The sequence below is a fragment of the Empidonax traillii genome, unplaced genomic scaffold (assembly GCF_003031625.1).
Source record: "Empidonax traillii isolate 1590-97213 ecotype Southwest subspecies unplaced genomic scaffold, ASM303162v1 scaffold148:size1803964, whole genome shotgun sequence".
Classification (NCBI taxonomy): domain Eukaryota; kingdom Metazoa; phylum Chordata; class Aves; order Passeriformes; family Tyrannidae; genus Empidonax; species Empidonax traillii.
In genome coordinates, this window is record NW_020955341.1 from 240,889 (window position 1) to 264,380 (window position 23,492).

General features: G+C 39.2%; 1 protein-coding gene across 11 annotated transcripts in view; it reads left to right on the plus strand.

The window, feature by feature from the left end:
- The window catches only part of MRVI1 (murine retrovirus integration site 1 homolog), a 102,193-nt gene that overhangs the window by 51,323 nt on the left and 27,378 nt on the right, over positions 1-23,492 (plus strand). For all 11 annotated transcript variants that reach the window (XM_027884530.1, XM_027884532.1, XM_027884537.1 and 8 more), the window contains 3 exons: positions 11,555-11,652; positions 12,067-12,130; positions 16,440-16,628. In XM_027884530.1, the coding sequence (XP_027740331.1) occupies positions 16,560-16,628 (69 nt within the window). In that variant the 5' untranslated portion in view covers positions 11,555-11,652; positions 12,067-12,130; positions 16,440-16,559. The remainder of the gene's footprint in view (positions 1-11,554; positions 11,653-12,066; positions 12,131-16,439; positions 16,629-23,492) is intronic.

The window sequence follows — 23,492 nt, forward strand, 5'->3', positions numbered from 1 at the left end:
TAATTAAAGAGAAGAGATGCTTCCAGAAAGCTGGGATTTATTCCTACTGCTGTAGGTTCTGTGAGAGGAAATCAGTGCCAGAGCACCTTCAGACATTCCCTGAGTTTGTACCATTTAAGCAGAGATTATTCCCGTGTGTTTTCTGACTCAGCCACATGTGAGACGTGGACCAGCAGTGTAGGCAGCACTGTACAGCTGAATGTGTGTGACAGGGAGAGGTCTCATCTCAATATAAACCAGGAATGTTTTTACAATCATTCACTGGAACAACCTCCCCAGGGCTGTGGTTTGTCCCCATTGCTGGGGGTTTTCAAGTTGCAGTTGGACAAGATGCTCATCAGTCTCATCCAGGCTCCCTTTCTCACAAAGGGTTGGGCCAGATGAGCTTTAAAAGTCCCAAACTGGGCTGTTCTGTGACCGTGATAATAAGTAGGAAAAAAGATGGAGAACAGCAATCAAGAGGTGTATGAACCTTCATGCCAGTCTCAGCTTCTTGATCTTCTGGGGGAAGAAGGAGGGGAAGAAGATTTCATACTGCTTTGCACCTGTGTCTCCTAGTAGTGTTGCAAGCAAATGGAAATTTCTTCATGATTGGGAATGTCATTTAGTATATGTGTGAGCAAGTGTGTGCATGTATCTGTAAGACTGCACAGTTGGAAATCTGCTGGCTCACTGTCTTTTCTTCTGTGAAATTCAGTTCCTTTCTCTATGATGCATCTTAAAGAACTGAAAATACTTTCAGTGACCTGCCACCCAAAGAGCCTCTTAAAAACATCTGAAGTTTGTTCATATGCAAGACAAAGCAGGGAGATGCCAGGCATGCTTCAGATTGAGGTATGTTTACTGCTTCAAGGAGGCTACTTAGGAATCCAGCACAGCACAGACCTGTGGCAGCAGGATCTTAATCCTGGCTGTGGTCTTAGCATGTACTGTTTGTCTTTACAAGAAAAAAGTAAGAAAAAGCCTTTTTCTGCCATTACTTCCTTCTGTTTGTTGTTCTGTCCATCCTTTCCTTCAGCACTGCTGAAGGAGATTTTGATGGGCAAAAAGGAGATTTCCCTTTGTTCACTTTCTTGCAATCAGTTTCTTTCAGAAAACAAACCTGCTTTCCCCGGTGAACATTCAACCTCCGCAGCCAGGTCATGCAAAACATTCACCTGATCCCACAGCAGGATCATGTTCGTGCTACTCCAAAAGCAGAAATGTCCTTTAACCCTCACTGTTTTCAAATATCTGCAGGTCAGGCCTTTCTAGACCCAGGGGCTATACAGAACTACTACTGTACCTCTCCTCTGAATGCATCTAATCCATTTTTTTAACTGTTTTATATGCTCCAATTCTTTTACAGCTTCCTGTGGTAGCAAATTCAATAATTTAATTATATACTATTGTGAAGGATCTTCTTTTCTACTTAAACTATTGCCTGATAACTGCTTTTGGCATCCTTATGTGCTGTGAGGAATTGTGAGCAAGTAATTATTGGGCCACCCTCTCCAGTCTGTTCATCATTTTCTAACCTATTTCTACCCAGAACTGTCCCTTTTTCAAGATAAAGTGCTCTTGTCTTTTTTCCATGTAAACCATTTGCAATCTCTGATCATTCATTCTTCTGTGAACCCTTTGTGTTTATATTGGGGTTTTTGAGGGGAGTTGATTTGTCCTTTGGGTTGTTGTTTGGTTTTTGGTTTTTTTTTGAGATGTGACTGGAACTGTTTTAAAATTTAGGCTCATGTTCTATTAATTCTTAACATTTTTGCCTTTTTGGCTGCTGCTGAATGCTATTTTCAGAGAACTATCCAAAGTTACTCAGATCTCTTTCCCGACTGGTAAAACATATGATGGGCTCTGATTTAGCCTAAGCTTTTTCTTTTTCCCCATGTGCCTTGATTTGCATTTTTCAGCAGCCTATTTCACCTGCCATTTTATCATTTGGGTGCTCAGTATCCCATGAACTGCCTTGGCTGTCTTTAGAGATGATTTTCCCATTTCACCTTTAATCACCTGTACAGACCTTCTTTTCCAGATTCTTCATGACTCTGTTGAACACCTCAGTGCCTGTGGAAGTTTAATCTTTGCAGGAGACAGGTAGATCTGTGACTCCTGTCCTTTATGTTCTTCCTTAAATTACAAGAATTATTTCCCTTTTGTCCTGTGAGAGCAGTTTCCTTAAGGAGCTTGCTGGACAACTTTGTCAAAACCTCTGTTTTAAAAATGTGTATTTCCTCTATTAAAATGCTTGTTGACTTTTGTAAAGAAATTTAATGAAATAGCAAAGTTTGGAATGTTGTACAGTCCAGTATTTATTTATCATTCCCTGATCTGCATCTATTTATTAATAAAATATTACACGATTTTCTTATCTAGGACAGTTAATATCTAAAAGTTAGGAACTAGGATGAAAGTCTTAAGTGATAATAAAATTATAAAGCAATCAGTCCTCAAATAAGAGGTTTGTTTTGTTTTGGCAGAACAGCAAAACAGTTCAAGGGCAACATCAAAATATTGAAGGAGGTGTTTGGAAAGAATGAACATCATTCATTGCTTGTACTCTTTGCCTTTATCTCAGCCTCTTTAAGGCTTTTTATTTGCCTGCCACTACCTCAGGTAGCTCATGCACAGCTTTTTGTCTTGGCATTTGCCAGGATGTTGTCCAGAGGCATTCTAAAACCCCCCAAATTTGATTAATAATAAAACTTTTGAAGCACCAGTATTTCAGCATTTCTTCTATGAAAGATTAGTCTTATCTGTGTAGTTCTATGGTATGGTTAAAATTACAATGAGTTCCTATATCTTCTTTTAAGACACATTTTCTAAATATTTTACCCGGTTTTGTATTTTTTATTTCATAATATATTAGACTCACTGAATGTTTTTCATTCCATATTTTTTTACAACTGTTTTAAAATTCAAAGTAGCCCCATTCCATTACTTTAACTTATTTAGTTTATTCAGTATAAGGAAAGAAAAACAGTGGTAAGATAATAAGTCTCAATGTATGCAGACCATATACTTATTGTATACAAACTGTTTTAAAGTAGGCAAATACAAAATGCTATTTTGACTCATTAAAATGAAGTTATAAAATGAACATAATTAGATACACATCACACTTTCTTAGTAGAGTAGTGACAGCAGCAATATTGAGCTGCCCCATAACATGTCCTGTTTCTCTTTTAAAGCCTCATAGAACATGAATAACTCTGCTCTTTTTAACCCTTCTCATTTCCCCCATTTTCGTTTTTGGTTTTGAGGTGAAAATTTTAAAACCTGGTATATAAAATGTAACCCCCAAAGTCCAGAGTTCTTTCTCCCTGCAGAAGTAATTCTGTGGTTCAAGCTCACCTCTGTGCTGGGGCCTCCCTGTGCATAACACTGATAAAACCATATTAAATGACTGTGGGTTTTTTATAGATGTTGATGAGATGAGATTATGCAGAAAGCTGGTACATTATTTTTTTGGATCAGCTCCTGGATATAATCAGGGATGGAACAGTGTTGGCCAAATAATTTTATGAGGGAAAGATTTTGACAAAGGACATGAGGAACATTTTGCGACATTTGGCTTGTGCTATTCCAGAAGAGCAGCGCTGTTGTTTTCCTCAAAGCTTTGTTCTGAACTGTCTAATTATCCAGAAAAATGTGGCTTTTTGGTACAGTACATGCCAGCCAATGCATAAAAATTGCTTTCTTTTTCTGATAGTTTTGATCTTTATTATTAACTATCTCACTTCTGGGTTTTGGGGAACAATCATTGAAAATGGAAGAATTAAGGTTAGCAAACCATCTGTTCTTAAGGTGTTGTATTTGGTAGCTTTCTAAAAGAAAATTAAAAGTTATTTTTCTCACCATGCTGTCTGGCAGATGCAAGCCAGTGAGAATGGTTTCCAAATTAGAGTGCAAACAGTAAAGCTCCTGAATCTAGAACTTCAGCAAGTAACCAAAATATGCCTCATTTTCTTCCTGCTGAGAAGAGTTTAAAAGTAAGAGGAATTATATTCTTCACTCACTTAAATCATCAAAGGTTACCTTCCACATTTGTGAATGCTTCAGAAAATGAAGTATACACGTTCAGGATACATCTGTGCTTTCTTAGAGTGAGGAAACCAGCAGGAGATGGTTAAAATCTTCTCTGGGTCCTCGGTGTTAATACCTTGAAGGTCAAGTCATATAGAATGATTGAGCTGCTGTTGGAGTGGATGCTGCTTCTGTAGGAAAAGACTTTGTAGGACAGATATAGTGGAAAAGCAACTGTGGAAATTTTTTTTTGTTTGTTTGTTTGTTTGTTTTTGTTTGTTTGTTTGTTTGTTTGTTACTAGCAATAGCCATCCTTCATTCTGGATTCCAACAGAATGCAGAACTTCGAGAACACAGGAAATGGGGACTTGCTTTTCTTTTTTCACAAACAAATGTTTGCTTTCATTTTCAGACCTTCCTTTCTACCACTCAGCAAGTCTCTTTCAGAAGTGATAAAGCAGTTTCCCCACATCAAAATAAAGGGCTCAGGTTTAATTTTCCTGAAGCTACCTCATCTCCATGTCAAATAAAGATAAAACAGGAGCAAATTATTTCTCCTGTAATTTTGGCTGTGTGTTCTGGACTTGCAAAAGGGTTTGTCTCACAAAGTTCAAAGTTCATCTCACCAAGTGTTATTTATAACTAAGATTTAAATTAGTGCTGTATCTGCATTATAAAATACTCTTTTAAAGGATGCAGATGAATATTTTACTGTATAAGATAGAAGAACAGCCATGTCAGGAGCACTCCCAATTGAACAGTTTCTGTCCTAACAACCATTGATGTGTGCAATTTGGAGTATTTATTTTATCTGTGTCTTAATTACTACATCATCCTGTCTGATGCAACACCTTTGCAGCCCTTAAATTATTAAATCAAATATGCTTTGTTGCCTTCACCTTGACATTCATAACTGTCTCAATTAGCCCAGTTAGTACAAGAGGGATTTGGAGGACTTTGTTGCTGTTTCAGCTAACACATATACTTCACTGAGGGGGTCACCCAATCTGTTGCTACCTTGGTCAGTAAAATACACATTGAATTTCTTTGCTAAATTCATCAGTAATAGGGTGGTCTTTCAGTCTCTGCAGAAATCCCAGCAGAAAAAAAAACCCAGTCTAGCTTTACATAGTATAGTGACTGAACTGTCCGGTAAATGCACTGCCTCTTCCCATCACACCTTTTAAAAACTAAATTTAAATTGAAGACTAAATCAGTTCAGGAATGCTTACTGGAAGAACTTCAGAGTGTAAAAATGACACTGGGTGACTGCATCTGAAGAGTACTTTCGGTAGCAAGGAATAACACAGGGCACAGAAACCTGCAGATGATTCAGCAATACAGGCAAAAGACCTTCTGCAAAGCATTTTTGCAAAATCTTGTATTGCATTAATAGACCTTTTGAGGAAGAAAGTGCTTTGGGCTCTGAATCTGCACTGACATCACACCTGAATGAGACACTGAGGACTTCCTCCCCCACCCCACCTCTTTAGATAATACTAAAGTTGAGCAATCATCCTTTGCATGATTAATATTTATTATTATTATTTATTATACCTGGGTTTGAAGCTTGATAAGAGAAATTAATGTAGCTGCTGGCTTTCAAGTTGTGTCTGTTTCTAGGAAAAATGGCTAAAAGGTGGCATTACAAAATGTTACTGCTTTTTCACACACATGGTGGCATGAGGGAAGAGATGTATATGTGGGGGTTTGCTTATTCCCAGGCAGCGAGGCCTGCAGATCTGTGTACTGTAGGGGGAAAATTTTTCTAGCAAAAGCAGCAGTTCTTGTGATCTCATATGCAGCATCCCTAGATCCAAGTTGGCACATTATAGCCTGGATGAGTTAACTACCAGATCAGTGGGAAAAGCAGCTGAATAATTAGATTCAAATAATGTAGTCGGTCCTTACTGCTGGCATTCCATCTCACCTGACATTACCAGGAAAGTCCCTTGTGGGTCTGCCCATTTAGTAGATGTGGAGGATGAGGAGGAGTACATTCTCATCAGATATGGCTCATCACATCTGGGTTTGGGCCCCCAGGATGGGCACAGCCAGGGAGAACCACTGTGGTAGTCAGGAAGCACAGATCCTGTGAGAGGATGGCAAGGGAATAAACTGGGACTGCTTAGCCTGGACAAGACTTTAGTTGCAGTCTTGCAATACTTAAGATGTTGCTCAAAAGATGGACTCATGTACTTTACAGGGGTGCATGGCAGGGGAATGAGAGACAAGGATCCTCAGGGGACAGTCAGACTGGATGAAAGGGTGGAGCAAGGGGGGAATTACTGTGGGGGTAATTAAACATTGGGTTAGATCTACCAGAAATTCTTCAATTTCTGTCCTTGGAAGTTTTCAAGTTCCAACTGGACAAAGTCCAAAGCAACTTCTGGTTGCTTCAGTGCTGACCCTGCAAGGGTCAAGGAGGAGGTTGGTCCAAATGACCTTCCAGCCTAAAGCATTCCTTGATCCTGGGAATCGATCTTCCAGTCTGGCCATCTTACAGTAACAAGTAAGTTACTGTAGTCAAATAAGCAATCAGCAGCTGAAGTCCACACAATGGCTGATTATTTGAAAAAGTTGATACTGTAGATATTCCTTTCCTGGTGTAAAGCAGTATTTCAGAAAACTCAGTGGAATCAGATCCATAATTATTTCCTCACAAAAAGGAAGTGAGACACATTCATGCTGTTTTGGTGTGTGCTCATTTTTGTAACGCAAAAAAACCCATGTACATGTATCACTAAAGTAAACAAATGTGAGTCTGATTGTGTCCAGGAAGCATAAAATGGGAACAAAATGCTTGTTTTGCTGCTTTGCCATTTATCTATGCAAGATGTGTAATCTCCCTGCTTGAAAGCCCACAATAGCATTTTGGGATACCAAAGAAGGCTTTTTATTGTTGGATTGTTCAACAAAGTGTGCCCTCTGGGATTACCCTTTGTGATTGGGAAAGAAAGAATTTTGTTTCATTTCTTCATCTGGAAAATTTTTTGCTTGACTAGCAACAAGGCTCCTGGGTCACTAAGTAATAGTGTTCTGCCCTAATTGCCTTCCACTTATTTATGTTTCTAAGTTAGGCCTTTGGTAGTCGTTTTTTCCAAATTATATAAGGTCGATATCCCACTGCCCTGGAGAACAGAACAGTTTATAGAATGTTTATATACAAAAATTGCTTTTGTAAATTTTACTTCATGTAGCAACCTTAAGGTTTTTCTCAAACGAGGATGAATCAACACCAAAATACACTAATTTTTTTCCCCCTAATCTTGTCAGTCTCCCCTCCCCACATGCATATTTGTTCTCCTTTTACATTAACTAAGAATGTAGTCAAGTGGCAATTTGAGAAAATACGGTCTCAAGCTCCCAACTCCGCCTACACCACAGACAAAAATAAATGTGTAACTAGAATGTGGTGTAGAATACATGCAGTCCAGACAGCAGAAACATAGCTAGGTTTCTCCAGATCTGAGAGAAGGAGTAGAAGAAAGAAGCCCGAACGACTCTTTGTTGACTCAGTGTCACTGAGTACATGATGCTCATTTAGGCAAAGGCACGTTTGGTGGTAATATCATCTCCTGGTGTTCTGAGTGCTACTGGCACCAACAATTTCTGCTGAGTGATTTATCAGTGCACAGCCCTGCATCATGGGGGTTGTTCAGCACTGTGCAACAAACACTGAGGCTGCTTCCTAAACTAATTCATATGTTTTTTTTCAAGTAGTAAGTTGTTTAACAGGAGGAAGAGAGCAACGTTTTTTACTCACGTATCATTTTCAGCTTCTTTTTTTCATTTTATCCTGTTTTAAGGTCACTGCCTTTACATTGTAGGACAATAGATTTTTTCTCCAGATACTTTCTAGCTCTAGATTTCTTTTGAACTACCCTCCTGAATGACACTTAATGTACTGTTCTCCCACTCTTATCTTCACACTTTCTTATATGATGTTCCTTACGCTTAGAAATCCTTACTCTCCATGCCAAATATCCACCCACTCCATGTTCACATTCCTCCTTTAAACTGTGTTTCCATAAAGTCTATCAAAAATAATCTGCAAGTTGAGAAACATATCGACTCTGCCCTGAGCTCTGACAGTCTGATTTCCTACTGATCATCAGATTTCCTACTGCTGGCTGAATCCTTTAACTTGTGCATAATACTCCATAAATCAGGGATTCATTTTTCCTTAATATATCATGTACTGCCTTTTTTATTAAAAATATATATGTATTTTATCTTTTTTAAAGTACCCCAAAGTTCAGCCCATCTGGTTTCCTAGAGGCCATCTGGCTGAGCACTGCTGCTTGTTAATTTGCTGTTTGCAAATTAACAGAATTTATGGAAGCAGCTACCTATGAATTGTCGAGCAGTAGGGAGTTATCACTTTGGGATGGTGTTTATGTTTGCTTTTGGGTTTGTTTGGGTTTTTTTTTGTGGGGGCAGGTTGTTTTTTGTGGGATTTTTTTACGCAAAACAAGGGAAAGAACTGTTGAAATTATAAAAGCATATCTGATTAGGAGTATAAGTTGAAATTTAGAATGCATGAGGCATATCTAAAAACTTCTGGATGGTAAGATCTGACAGGCAGCTATGACTATTTCATGACCTAGCCTGGCAGGCTTGTGCGCTTTGTTCTTCATGTGTAGCAAAGGTTTGTTATGCGGCTTTGGAAGACAATTTTCTGGGGGGTAAAGGATCTATCACAACCAGCTGGTTCACTGCTGGAGAGCTTCCTCTAAGGATTTGAGCATAAAACTTCAGGAAGCTCAGTGAAATATGTAGGTACCTTCCAGTGTTATCTTTTGAAAGATTGAATATTTGGCTTCATATTCACTTCAGTTTCTTCTTCTTTCTTAAGAGGCTTTTTTGCTTTTTGCTATGAAATAGGCACAAGTACTTGGAAAGCAATAAAAGAACAAAATCAGGCCATGTAGATAAGAAGAAAAAAGGAGATAGATACATGCATTGTTTTCTCTTTAACCATATAAGTTTTTTACTCTGGAGAGCATGTCTTAAATTAACTCAACTGTATCTTGTGCTGAATGTAAGCCACTGAATGAAGGGGAACAGGTAGGCAAAAGCTTTCAGGTCTGGAATCCGTGAGGAAGTGCCACCTCCTTTTGGTTCTCTCACCACAGCCGTCCTGTTGTCTCCATCATGGAACGTGGAACGTGGGGAGTGCCATGTTCTTGGAATGGTGTGACTGGGGAGAAGCCTCTGCTCTGAGAACCTCACAGACCTGTTGTTTTCCATAGCTCCCTTGGGCTGTCCTTCCCCTATGAGACCTGGGTCCAGTATCTTCGGAATAGGGAAACCTTCAGGCTGCCTAAAATATATTCACCTTTACAAGAAAAGCCTTTTTTTTTTTTTAATCTGAATCTACCAGTATATAAGCCTATTGAAATACTTTTCTTCAGTGTTTCTAAAATATGTACATTCTTCATCTGTTTGCTGATTGCAGCATAAAATTCAGCCTAGAAATTAAGGAAAAAAAGAAAAGTTGTAAGCCACTCTTCTGTATGCTTGGCAGCAAGAGAAGTAAATCTAAACACTGCCCGCTAACAAAACCAAAATTGTACAATCATTGCTAAAACAAATGAAGCTGGCAGGTGGCATAAAAAAAAAAAAAAAAAAAAAGAGAGAGAGAGAGAGAGAGAAGGTACTATCTTCAAATACAGTTCTGATCTTAAATTTCTGATCTTAAATTTCCATTTGCCTGTGTTAAAATGATTGTCTGTGAGTGAAATCAGGTCCAATTCCTTTTTCTTTAATGCATCAGGGGAAAGCCTAAAGTTGGGGTCAGAATGGATCCTATTGGAGTTCAGTACGTAACTCCCAGAAAACATTTTCCATTAAACCCTGTCGGGGTTAGTTATCAGACTTCTTTAAACTCTGATATAAAATTTTTAATGCAGAACCGAACCAAATGCCTTGTTTTAGGAGTTGATCTTGTTGATAATGGACCAGCATAACCTCTCACCCCCAAACCTTTTGTTTTTCAGTCTCAGCAGTGTCATTACTGGCCATTGCTGAAGATATTCTCCTGAGTGCTCCCAGCCGGATCAGGCTGGGCATGCATCAAAACAACATTTTACTCTCTGCCTGACCTAACTTTTCCTTTCTCTCATTCAAGCAGATTATTGAGAACCATCAAGTTTTATGTGTTCCTGAGCTATGAGGAAAACAGGAAGCAGACAAGGAGATTCTTTCCTGTCATGCTGCTCTGTAAATGAAGTCCTATATGTGTAGTTTGTAGTCCCAGGGAAGTCTGGACACACTGAATGATGCTTTTTAGAAGCTATATTTTCCTTAAGCTTTTGTTAGTTTCTTCCTTTAAAATACTTTTGTGACAGAATTATGCACATTTATCCCTTGCCTCTGAGGCTGCAACCTGGAAGGGTTGGGATTGTCAAGAAGCATTATTTAAGTCTCTCAGGAACTCACCTCTGTGCTCAGGAATTCATCTCTGCAGTTCTCCGAATGAAAACAGATGCTTTGAATTCATGCAGTGGCTGCATACATTTTGCATTCCCCAGTGGGATTGTTCTGTACCTCATAAACAGAAACACCACTTTGTCTGCCAGATTTTACCTTGTACGGTTGTGTGGCTGTGGGCAGAGCTCAGAACACTGAGGTTATCACAGAGAGAGGCCTTATGTTAGTCCTGGGGGCTAGGACTGTGTGTTTTGCTAAACTGGCTGGAGCAGGATCTTAATATCTTGCAAACCTATGGATTTAACATGGAAAACCACTCCTTTGTCATGAAAATGAGATGCAGTAGGAAACAGCCCCTTTTTTCCTGTGTTGCAGACAATAAAGAAAGTGTCTTCCAATTTCCATGTAGTATCTTTTGTCACATAGAGTAAGAATGTACGTAAGTCAGCTTTAGTTGTGGGTTTGGTTTTTTCCCTTTTCCAGTAAATATTTCTATTATACAAAAAGTTTGAAGTTCTAAAGCAAAATATTAAAGTATTTCTATTAAGATACCCTGGATCTGGTTTTATGTGTTTTGTTTGTTTTGGTTGGTTGTGTTGTTGGGTTTTTTTAAATTTTTTGAGATAGCTAATGCATGCAGAAACTTTGTTTGTGTATCTTAAACTGTAATCATGCTTTGTCTTTGAAAACTTAATCTATGGTAGAAACACGAGAAAAGCACCCTGTTTTGCTCACATTTGGTTTGAAGGAAGGAAGTTTAGTGGTTTTTAAGTACTTCAAAGCTGCACAACCGAATTCAAAATGTTGCACGGATTCCGTACGCTTTTACAGCTCTACAAAAAGGAGTGCAAACAGATACCTTTATAAGATGGTAATGTTTTAATGTTTTACAACAGCTTTGCAGCACAACAAAGCACAAAGTTCCAAGAAGCAGCTGAGGGTTGGTGCAGTTCAGCTGTGCTCGTGAGCACGCAGCTCCCGCTGCTGACAAATGAGAGTCGCTTGACTTGACCACAGGCAGCGTGAGGTCAAGATATATTAATAAAATGCTTTCTGAAGTGTTTGTTTCTACTCTTTTTTGTATATCCTTGTTGTGACGTGACAGAGCATTCGAGGTCAAGTGCCAAGCTATCAGTGGGGATGGAGTAAAGCGCCTTTATCTGCGCCTTCACTAACACGGGGCTCGGCCGTGACTCACAGAGGGTAAGTTAACTGATTATACTTAACTTTCTCTACTATGGTAAAATGAGTTGCAGAGGGAACACACTGAAAGCCAAGGGCCTCTAAATACTTTTCCCTTTTATGGAATAGAGCTCCCAGATTTCCATTTCCTGGAGATTGTACTCTAAGCCTACACAGTGGTAAAAGAAAGTTCTCTGCATTCACTGATCTATATCTGACTACAAATTTGAGCTCAGGGGATCATTTTTTTCCTAACTATTTTAAGCAGTAAGTTTATAATAACAGACCAAAATGTTAAAAAGCACTCCATCCTCTCTTTTCTTTCTTTTTCTTACTTTTTTTTTCTTTAGATTGTCTCCTCCTAGTGTGGGAATAAGCAGAATCTGGTGAATTGGGTAGATCATTTGTCTGTGTTTTTTTTAACTCATTTTGTAGGTGCAAAAGGCTCGTGCAGACTGAGATTGTAGGTCTTCACCCACATCCACTCTGCCTGGGACATGTGAGTTAATCTCTACCAGTATTTAATTTTAAAAGGTAATTTTGGAGCTCTTGCAATTTCTAAAAGAATGGAGTTTTTGGGGAGATCCTTTACTCTGATAAAACACTACAATAATGCCATGACATCCTTTGATGGGATATAGGCCAGACAGAGTTTGATCAATGCCTAACAAAAGAAATAAGAGTCTTGAAATTGTGTCAGTACCTGAGATGCTAACATGTGCTTATGCACCCTGACTGTTTTTAAACTGCAGGTGTATTTTTTTATCTCTCCTTTCAGTGTTTTCAGGGACAATAATGACAGTTGTTTCAGTTGGCACTTCACTGTACTGCGTGTATTGTTAACATATCATTTCCTCCTTTGACTGACAAGTGCTTATTCTTGCGGAAAGGAGACAAAGCTGATAAAATTACTGGTAGCATGATTCCAAAGGCTGTTCAGCTGGCAGATGAGCCAGCCTTAGAACCAGGATAGTGATGCTCGAGGTTCAGTGAGGCTGTGAGCTGGTTTTGTAAACAGAGGTGTGAATTTCTGTAAGCTCCAAGGCTGCACTCCTCCCTAATGCTCTGCAGAAGAAAGAAATACCCCTTCCAGGGAAATACATTTTCCAAGAACATTTCTTTCTTTTCTTTCTAGATCTGTGAGATGCAGATAAGCTCCTCTAATTCTTGTTAGAGCGTTCTCACAAAGCCCCCTTTTTCTATACATTTTGACTCTGTGACATTTGCTGGGGCTGTTCTCATTGCCCAACCAAATGGGCATTAGGTCACTTCAGCAGTGATGGGAGGACGTTTATTCATTAATATCTTAAGGTTCCACCATTTCTAAACCTTTGCCTTTCCCACCAGTAATTGCTGCAGAAAATGGCAGAACTCCTTGCACACCACGGAGCACGGAAGTGTTTCCATTGATTAAATCCATTTGCATTTACAATGTGTGATGTTTGTGCTGGTTAAACATCATAAAGTCCTTAAAGGATCTGGACTACTGATTTTAAGAACACTGCACGAGTTTAAAATAAGCTTTTAGATTGAAAAAATAATCATTCAGGAGCTCTAAATCATTTAGTTTATTAATTGAACTACAACTTTATGTTGAAATACCAACATGTAGTAGCCCTCACTTTGGCAGCGTACAGGACTGCAGCAGTGCAGTCAAGGTGTGCAAAGATGGTGTTTGTTTTAAGAAGCCTAGGAATATGAATAATTATGTGCCAGCTTTCACTGCTCCAATATAGTCCTCAACACTGGGGTTTTCTGGAGAGATATTAGGAAAAAATGGAAAGTCGGAGGAAGAAATTTTCCTACTGATCAGCACAAAGATTTGGAGCTTATTCCTATTTGCAAGATAGCTCTGTAAGGAAATCAGAGTAGGGTTCTGACTGTGTCAGAGACGGCCTGAGCTCAGTCCACTCCAAATCTGGGGGTTGTTAAGGTGGCGTAATTTCATCTTTCTCCCCTCCACTCCGCCTTGGCTGTACTTTCTGTGCTGCATCTCTAAGACAACACAGCTCGGGATTTGTCCCTTTCTATTCTTAGACAAGCCTGCTGATTTATTTCTTTTTCTTTCAAAGTTTTCTTGCTTTTTAAATCTAAAAAATGAACTGAAACTTGATGTGCTGAACAGCTCTTTCTTGTTTCAAGATAACTTGCATTGCTCTTTGTAAGTTTAGTATGTACTGGGAACTCAGCTAAGCCCGGGAATAAAGCACTTTGATGCAATAGCTTATACAATTCCATGCAGGACTGCAAACATGCTTTGGCCATGACTCAAAACATTCCTGATTTTTCAGGGCCAGCATTCTGTTGAGTTGAATTTATCAGAACCATTATAAATTCATAAGGCAAACACTGAAGTAGGATTAGATAAACAGCCACATTTATATCTTCTTGGCTTTGTTTTTGTTCAAATTTGAGTTCTTGCAAACTCAGAAATTGGGTAGGATGGCAGGACTTTGCTACAGAGGTGAAAAGAAAGTCTGTGCCACTTTTTTTAGTTACCTTGCTTCCATCTCATCTTCATGTGTTGTTCATAGTCCCCTGGTGGGTGACTGTTGTTTGATACTTAATTGATGAAACACAGAGATGTTTAATGCTACTGTTAACTGTCTAATGTCTGAGGGTTTATTAAAGATTATATAATCATAAATGTCTGTTTTCCATCATATTAGGGACTTGAAAGATGTTTGCTTTAATAAACATTTTAAAAGCCGTAGAAAGATTCCTCTGCTCTTATTTGAAGTCAGAGATGGGGAAAATCATGATATAAACATGAACTTCCACTTACTTCAGTAGAGGTAGGAATTCTCCTGTAAGAGGTTCAAAATGTTTACAAAAGCTGGAAACATGCTGTCCCTAAAGCATTTACTGCTCTGAAAAATCTTCATGCTCACTGTTCAAAAACAGTCTGATTCATAATGATGTCATATATGCTGCATCTTTTTCACAGTCTTTATGAAAGGACTTCAATGAAATAATTATTTTCCCTGAACACGCTAATACTTGTGTAGGATCATTCTTATAATCTGTTAGTTCTGCACTGAATTTCATGTGAGGTAGCCTTGTATTTGTCTTCTAGTAAAAGAGAAAATTAGGTTTCCAACATAAAGTGAAATAACTGTAATAAAAGCATCAATCTTATCTGCTTCTGCAGTCCAAAGTTTTCACGCATCCTGCAGGTTTTACAACACAGATCTTTTGTTGTGAGGGCTGAGGTGAGGAACTCGTCACTATTGAAACTGCTTCACTATTTCTTGTGAATGTTTCTGCCTCTTCTTTCCTTTTGCCTTTTTTTTTTTTCAAGATCAGCAGATTTATTTTGACAATTTTAATTGTCAGTCTCAATAAACCAGCATGTTCCTGACTACATTTCTTTGCCCACCCCTGAAACGGAAGGGAAAACTGTTGAAAGTTAATCTTAGAATTCTGCTAAATGCCTTGAACTACAAATCATCTCCCCATCTCAGCCTCTTTATTCCATCTATCTTGAGTTCCATAAGAGTAAAAGAATTGAGATGAGTGTAGGAATTCTGGTTTGGGAGCAGATGAAATATTTTTGGAGGTTGAACTTGTGCTTTCTGGGTATATTTATCTCCTGGGTAAGCTGCTGAATTTGTTATGGTACTGTTTGAGTGTATTGCTCCATGTTGTGCTCAGCTGGGAATTTGTAAGGGGGATGCACTCAGCCGGCCCCGGAGCTCACAGGAGCCGTGCCGCAGGCGGTCTCCGATAACCGCGCTGTGTGTGCTCTGCAGGCGCCGCCGGGGAGCGCAGTGATGCGTTGCCGAGGTCAGTGATGTGTTGATGAGGACAGTTCCCTAACTCTCGGGCAGGTGTCGCAGTAAGTATTGCAGTCCGTCCACTGCTGCTATAAGGACTGATGTGTGCTTGGCACTGCTCTTCCTCAAACCTCGGTACGGGCTCTCTTATCCTGTGAACGCAGTACCTTCCCTTGGCACTAATAACAAGAATTTGCTCAGCTAGAGGGCAGAGATTTTTTCCCCTATTGTCTTGTGCAGAGGTACCAAGTCTTTGCACAACTGACGTAGGCCTTGCTCTTGCTCAAATGAAGAGTGCCACCATCTGGGGTTCCAGTTGTGCTCCTCTGAGATCTGAGGTCACTCTCTGTAGCACGAAGACTTTGTTAGTTGCTAAAAGGCACAGTATGGAAGAGATGACTGAGAGGGAACCTCATCAATGTGTATGAGTATCTGAAGGGGGATTGTCAAGAGGACAGAGCCAGGCTGTGCTTGGTGGGGCCAAATAGGACAAGAGGCAACAGGCAGAAACTGCTGCACAGGAATTTCCACCTGAACATGAGGAAGACCGAGAGTGACTGAGCCCTGGAACAGCTTGCCCAGAGAGGTTGTGGAGTCTCTTTCACTGGAGATATTCCAGAACCACCTGGATGCAATCCTGTGCCATGTGCTTTAGGATGACCCTGCTGGAGCAGGGAGGTTGGACCAGGTGATCCCCTGCTGTCCCTTCCAGCCTGACTCATTCTGTGATTCTGTGATATCCAGGATGCTGTTGACTTCTTAGAAGATTTTTAGAGAAGGTAATTTGGTCACAGTCATAGTGACAAAATAAAAATCAATAAAATGGAGGGAAGAGGTAGAAATAGCAACAAGAATGGAAGGTTTTGAATGCATTTGATAAGTTATACTTGACCTTGAAAGCTTTAGTTAATAAAACATAAGATAGCATTTTTAATTTTAAACCTTAATGCTGTTTGTTATTATAAAGCCATCTCAGTGTTAGAGCATAGAGTTTTAAACAGATTTGGTTTGTCTTTTTGGCATCTAACACAGCCTGCAGATCACGAGGCCTCTCTGAGCTTATGCCTTCAGGCTGACTTGAAACAACCTTTGCCAGCAGTGCATGGTCCTGTTAGTCCCCAGTGCAGCTCCACGTGCTTCACGCTGCCCACCATGCCAACCTCACCTGAAGACAAGGGACAAGCACAAGAGGCACAGCACAGCAGTTCTCCTCCAGCCAAAGTAAGCACTCTTACAAAGGTGTTTTCTGGCTCTTGTTGGAAACCCGAGGCTGAAACCTGTTTGGAGTTTATGGAACAAAATCGAATCATTGCTCTGAATTAGTGTGTTTTGCTTAGTTGATGAAGCTGTGAATGATCCTTCAGTTGATATTCTTAGAGTTCTTAAAATATTTTACAGCCTAAGGGAGGAGAACTCAAGTTGCCCAAGCAGTTGTTTATCATTTTGATCTGGAGGATTATAAATGGTTCAGAACAGACAGACATGTATCATGGTGTCCAAAGATGTCCATTCTGATGTGACTACAGAAAACTTGAACCTTTGAGAAAATAATTTAGGCTTGTACTTCACAGTAGTCTTGGAACAACTAGTGTTGCTTTTACAGATGTTATGCAATTCATGAGGGCTTTTTTGGTTTGTAGTCTTTCTCAGCAGCAGCTGAACATACATGGGAACTATGCAGAGAGCAGGTGGGTGCTCCCCAGATATATTCATCCTTTTGCCTCTCAAATTTGTGGCATCTATATGTTTTTACATGTCTTCTTGGTAGATAAGTTACAAAAGTCAATAAGACATGGCTCTTCTCCCTTTTCAATAATCTATACCATAGATAAAAAGTAACTTTATGTTTTAATAAACTGGGGTTGTTTGGGTTTTTTAACCACTATCTTAGCTGAGGTAAAGAGCCTGTACTGATTACAAAATCACAGCTCATCCAAATCACCTAATTTTATGCAAACTGGTGCAAAGAAAGAGAGGATTTATAATCTGGCACATCCTCAGTTCAAAATCCACTGACATTGGGTTTGAGGACACTACATTCTACACTTTAGGTGAAAACATCCGCTGCTCTAACACTGCTGGAAAATGTTGTCAGCAGTGAGCCCTACACTGATTTGTCTTGCATTCCATCCAAGCTGCACATTGTGCTGTGTTGGTTTCCTGGTTGAAGATTAACACCCCAGGTGGATGCAAGTTCATCAGACTATTAGCTGAGAACATATATCAACTCAAGAAGATTTTATTGGGCCTTTTAAACTCACCTATGTGAAAAGTACTTTATTGCAAAAGACTTGCTGGGTAAAACATACCCAAAGAGGGAAAAACTATGTAAAGCTGGCAGACATCAGTGATTCTGGTCCTAAATGTGCTTGTCAAAGGGGAGAAATGAAGATTTCCAACTACCTAATCTAAAAAAGTAGTTATTTTTTAAATTCATTTTACAGGCCTTTTAGAGATGGGTCTGAAATGAACTGTGATAATGTGATAGTTCATGAATCAGTTAACTGTGCAAAAGGCTTCATTTTAGATATGTGGTTATTGTCAGGCACAAAGTGGCAGTGGAAGGATTTTAACCACACGCTGCTCATAAGCCTTCTTAAGTTACGGTTTGCCACTGGCCCACGTTGTGAGGGTTTCATCTTGTTAATACCTGTTGTCTCTCTTGGGTCTTGCTGCAGACCACGTTCTACAGTGTGACTATGAGTCACTATAAGTAAATAGCTTATTATTGCGAGATGAGGACTTGCAAGCCAGGAGAGGGCATCAGAAACAACCAACAACTGGTGGATTTGTCTTCTGCCATTCAACAAAACTTTCCAAGTCTGGAATCTCATCTTTTCTAAAGTGCTGGCTGGCACTTAACAATCTCCTCATTCTGTTTCAGGAGGTGCTTCCCCACCTTTCCCCTGCATGACCAAATGCACACAGATTCACTAATCAGTTCTGGCAGAAAGCAAATGAACCTCACATCACGTGTAGTTTCCTGCATGCTCCGAGTACCTTTCACAAGATGGGAAAACATGGGTTGTATGTCTCAAGTTCATTTTGAGAAAAATACGAGTTTCCATTTCAGTATTTCTTACAGCAGCCAGTGTTCACCATGCTGACTAATTCTAAACAAAAATCACCACAGTATTTCTTAGCTCTGTGTTCCTAAGGGAGGTAGGTGTGAAATTCCCATTTACACAGGTGCAAGGGCACTGAGCCTAATTCAAAGAACGTTAGCCTCTGATTTGAACTAAGAGCATGTAGTTGAACCCTGTTTGTGTGCTGTCTTGTTGCAGTAAGTATTGAACATTTTAGATTTTGTTTATTCAAAATAATTTTTCCCACCATAAATCATAGAACGTCAGGGTCAGATGTAACTTTTAGTCACTTCCATCTTTAAATTTAACAAGATTTATTTCACATAGAGTAATACAATATAAAATGCTTTCTCTGACACTTTTAAAAACTCATTTCATGTTTTTAGTGTTAAAAATGTAATTTCTACACATGTAATGCATACCTGCATCAAAGAAGATTACATCCTTACCAGTTATGTTACAATTTATAGTGGCCTATAAATCTCCCTACACTTTCTGGATTGGTTGTGAGCTGTCATCCTTCCCTCTTTTTAAATCAAAAATCCCTGTTTCTATTTCCAGCTTGCTCTCCATATATCCTGATCCCTGTTTTACTGGCTCTTCTGACTGCTGAGGAAAAAAAATCTTTCTCAGGCATTCATAATGCTTTTCATACACTGATTATTCCATCATTCAGACTTCTGCATTTCTTTTATCTCTCATTACCCCTATTTAAATTTGTATTGTACTTTTGTCAGACCACTGCATGTTATCTGTTTTGTTCTGAAGGGGGTGTCCCATCTTTGCTTTGTTCTCCTGTTTCAACTAGATACAGTTACATTACCTTACTTGCTAAACTCCAAGCTGAGCACCTCATTTAAACGTTTTAAATCAAGCTTGTTCAAAAGCCCATGTCATACCAAAGACTGCTCCCTCAGATGCATAACTTTTCTGAGGTCTTTCACATAAGTCTCTGTTTTGGGCCAGATTTTTTCTGAAATTCCATCGAGATTTTTAATTAATATCTAAGAATATGATCAGGTGGCAGAGGATTTTCTTTTTTCTATTTTTTTTTTTTCCCCGAATGCCTTAAAGAATTCAGGTGATATACACTAAAGCTCTGTCATCTGACTCTGGCATACCAGGTCTTTTTGTATTCCCCCCTCATTAGTGTTCAAATCCATCCAAATCTGGCTGGATTATAAAACTTTCAGAAACACGTTTTCTTTATGCTTAGTGAGGGTCTGGTAGAATTTAACAGCCAGAATGTCTGCAGGTCCTGTCTGCACCCTGAGAATCCTGGTCCTCTTGGGTATTCTGTTGTGGACCAAACTGCATGTGCCGCCCTCTCAGCCCTGCACACACTTCCCTGCAAGAGTAAGTGGCACAAGATCATCCTGGTGGAGCATGTGGGGCAGCTGCCACCTGCGCAAGAGAGGTGGAGTCAGTTTTACCCTACATTTTTAAGGGGGCAGGGCTTGGAACCAAAAGGAAGCAAAACCTTGGGTAGCAGGGCAGCCACTGGTGGGGCAGCTGTTGGGAAGAGGTGAAGAGCAGGCTGGTCTGGAAGCTAAACAAGGAGAGCACAGTTAAAGGCACACAATGGGAGGGTGATGGAAAACTTCTGTGTCATCTTGGTGCAGTTGTACAGCTTGGTGAGACAGACGGAGCTTCGTGTTAAAGCTGCTCTTCCAAGACCTGCATAAAGCAGCCTGAGCTCTCTGTTCAGAGTGTAACCATTCCTTTTGATTCGAGCCAGCTGGCCCTGCAGAGATTCACTCCCTGCCTCTTCCTGCCCCTCTCCTGCAGAATGTACAGTGGGTTTGGACAACAGGAGCCACGAGGTTTCACTTGTCTAGCTGCTGAACTGCTACAGCTGCTGATCGAGATTAATATTTTCTATCTGACCTGAACTAGCCTTGGCTGCAGCTTCTTGCTTTTTCCTTTCCTTTTTTTTTTTTTTTCTTTTAACTTTTCTTTTATTTTTTTTTCTTTTTAATAAGCTGTTTTTAGAGTCCTAAAATGGACTTGAGTGACTTCAAGGCTGATGTTACGTCATTCAGGAGCATTTGCTTTTTGGCAGCCGTGAGATGTGTGTAAACAATCTGCCTGTGTATTCAGCTGCTTTGCCCTACCAGCAGGGCAGTCACCTGAAGTTCTGTCACTGACAAAATATTTGATTACTCAGTAACATTTTCGAGAATATTACTAAATATTGCTTTCAAACTGTTGTCATCAAGTGTCAGTTGTGCACTTGACTCACATATGCATTGGCATTCTAACATTCACAGTCCGACAAGGGTGTTTTTCTAAAACTTAAATCTTCCTGGTGTTTTCTTGGCGTGTTTCCCATCTTGCTCTGCTGTGATTGACAAGGTAAACTTGCCAAGGAAATTCATAGGAGAATTACGAGTATAGAACTGTAGCGCTGCATGACATGTTTTGGGTTTAGTTAAAAAAAAAAAAGAAACTATTTACAATAGAATCAAATATCCTGAATCATGTGTCCAAATCAAGGCATATTTAATTGCTTTTGAGAGGGAGAAGGGTTATGATGGGAAATTTCCCCTCCAGCTGTTTTTTGGTTTTAATCTGAATGTAGTACTTGGGGTAGAAGTAATCATTTTTTTATTCCATATGAGAAATCCACAGTACTTCATTCCAACTTGATGTGCCTCCACTTTGGTATCTCACATGGAACCGATTCCTTCTCTTCAACTGATTGGCATCATTGTGCAGAAGGTGTGGGATGAATTTCTTGCGGCAAGGTGTCATACTTTTCAAGCAGGCAAACATGCATTATTATTCAGTGCCAATTTCTTTTCTTTCTTAAAAAATATAACTCTATTAAATATTGCAGTCATATTTTTTTAAAAATATTTTTTCTGAGTAATGTGAAGGAAAGCCATGTGGAACTCTTAGCAAAATAACATTAAAATTATTTTCTGATATTTTAGGTGTCATCTCCACTTAATACCCTATTTATTCAGGCTTTCATTACACACAAGTACTACTTGGAGGGATTGTGTGCTCGAGTTAGCCCTGTTAGGCAGAGCTGCTTTTCACTCCTGCATTCAGCTCATAAATTCACCAAAGTGTTGCACATTTACTTTAGTAGAGGAATGGTTTGCTGTGTAAAAATCACAGTGTCTGCCGTTCTAAAGCTTTCTCATTAGTTCCATGCCTACTGAATTCAGCTTGCATGCTTTGAAACTTTTCAAAGAAAACTGATATTCCAGGTCGTCTTCATCTCTTTTTAGTAATTTAAGTGTAGGTCTGTAGATCACATTTGTCTTATCTAACTAGAGCTAATTCTCTCTTAGTTCAGTCATTTTCTCTTTTAGCCAAATTGAGCAATGGACATTATTTTTCACATAGAGCATCAACATACAGTGGTTTGAATTTCTGTTCAACTACATTTTTGTGTTTGTCACNGAATGTACAGTGGGTTTGGACAACAGGAGGCACGAGGTTTCACTTGTCTAGCTGCTGAACTGCTACAGCTGCTGATTGAGATTAATATTTTCTATCTGACCTGAACTAGCCTTGGCTGCAGCTTCTTGCTTTTTCCTTTCCTTTTTTTTTTTTTTCTTTTAACTTCTCTTTTAATTTTTTTTTTCTTTTTAATAAGCTGTTTTTAGAGTCCTAAAATGGACTTGGGTGACTTCAAGGCTGATGTTACGTCATTCAGGAGCATTTGCTTTTTGGCAGCCGTGAGATGTGTGTAAACAATGTGCCTGTGTATTCAGCTGCTTTGCCCTACCAGCAGGGCAGTCACCTGAAGTTCTGTCACTGACAAAATGTTTGATTACTCAGTAACATTTTCAAGAATATTACTAAATATTGCTTTCAAACTGTTGTCATCAAGTGTCAGTTGTGCACTTGACTCACATATGCATTGGCATTCTAACATTCACAGTCCGACAAGGGTGTTTTTCTAAAACTTAAATCTTCCTGGTGTTTTCTTGGCATGTTTCCCATCTTGCTCTGCTGTGATTGACAAGGTGAACTTGCCAAGGAACTTCATAGGAGAATTATGAGTATAGAACTGTAGAGCTGCATGACATGTTTTGGGTTTAGTTAAAAAAAAAAAAAGAAACTATTTACAATAGAATCAAATATCCTGAATCATGTGTCCAAATCAAGGCATATTTAATTGCTTTTGAGAGGGAGAAGGGTTATGATGGGAAATTTCCCCTCCAGCTGCTTTTTGGTTTTAATCTGAATGTAGTACTTGGGGTAGAAGTAATCATTTTTTTATTCCATATGAGAAATCCACAGTACTTCATTCCAACTTGATGTGCCTCCACTTTGGTATCTCACAGGGAACCGATTCCTTCTCTTCAACTGATTGGCATCATTGTGTAGAAGGTGTGGGATGAATTTCTTGGGGCAAGGTGTCATACTTTTCAAACAGGCAAACATGCATTATTATTCAGTGCCAATTTCTTTTCTTTCTTAAAAAATATAATTCTATTAAATATTGCAGTCATATTTTTTTAAAAATATTTTTTCTGAGTAATGTGAAGGAAAGCCATGTGGAACTCTTAGCAAAATAACATTAAAATTATTTTCTGATATTTTAGGTGTCATCTCCACTTAATACCCTATTTATTCAGGCTTTCATTACACACAAGTACTACTTGGAGGGATTGTGTGCTCGAGTTAGCCCTGTTAGGCAGAGCTGCTTTTCACTCCTGCATTCAGCTCATAAATTCACCAAAGTGTTGCACATTTACTTTAGTAGAGGAATGGTTTGCTGTGTAAAAATCACAGTGTCTGCCATTCTAAAGCTTTCTCATTAGTTCCATGCCTACTGAATTCAGCTTGAATGCTTTGAAACTTTTCAAAGAAAACTGATATTCCAGGTCGTCTTCATCTCTTTTTAGTAATTTAAGTGTAGGTCTGTAGATCACATTTGTCTTATCTAACTAGAGCTAATTCTCTCTTAGTTCAGTCATTTTCTCTTTTAGCCAAATTGAGCAATGGACATTATTTTTCACATAGAGCATCAACATAC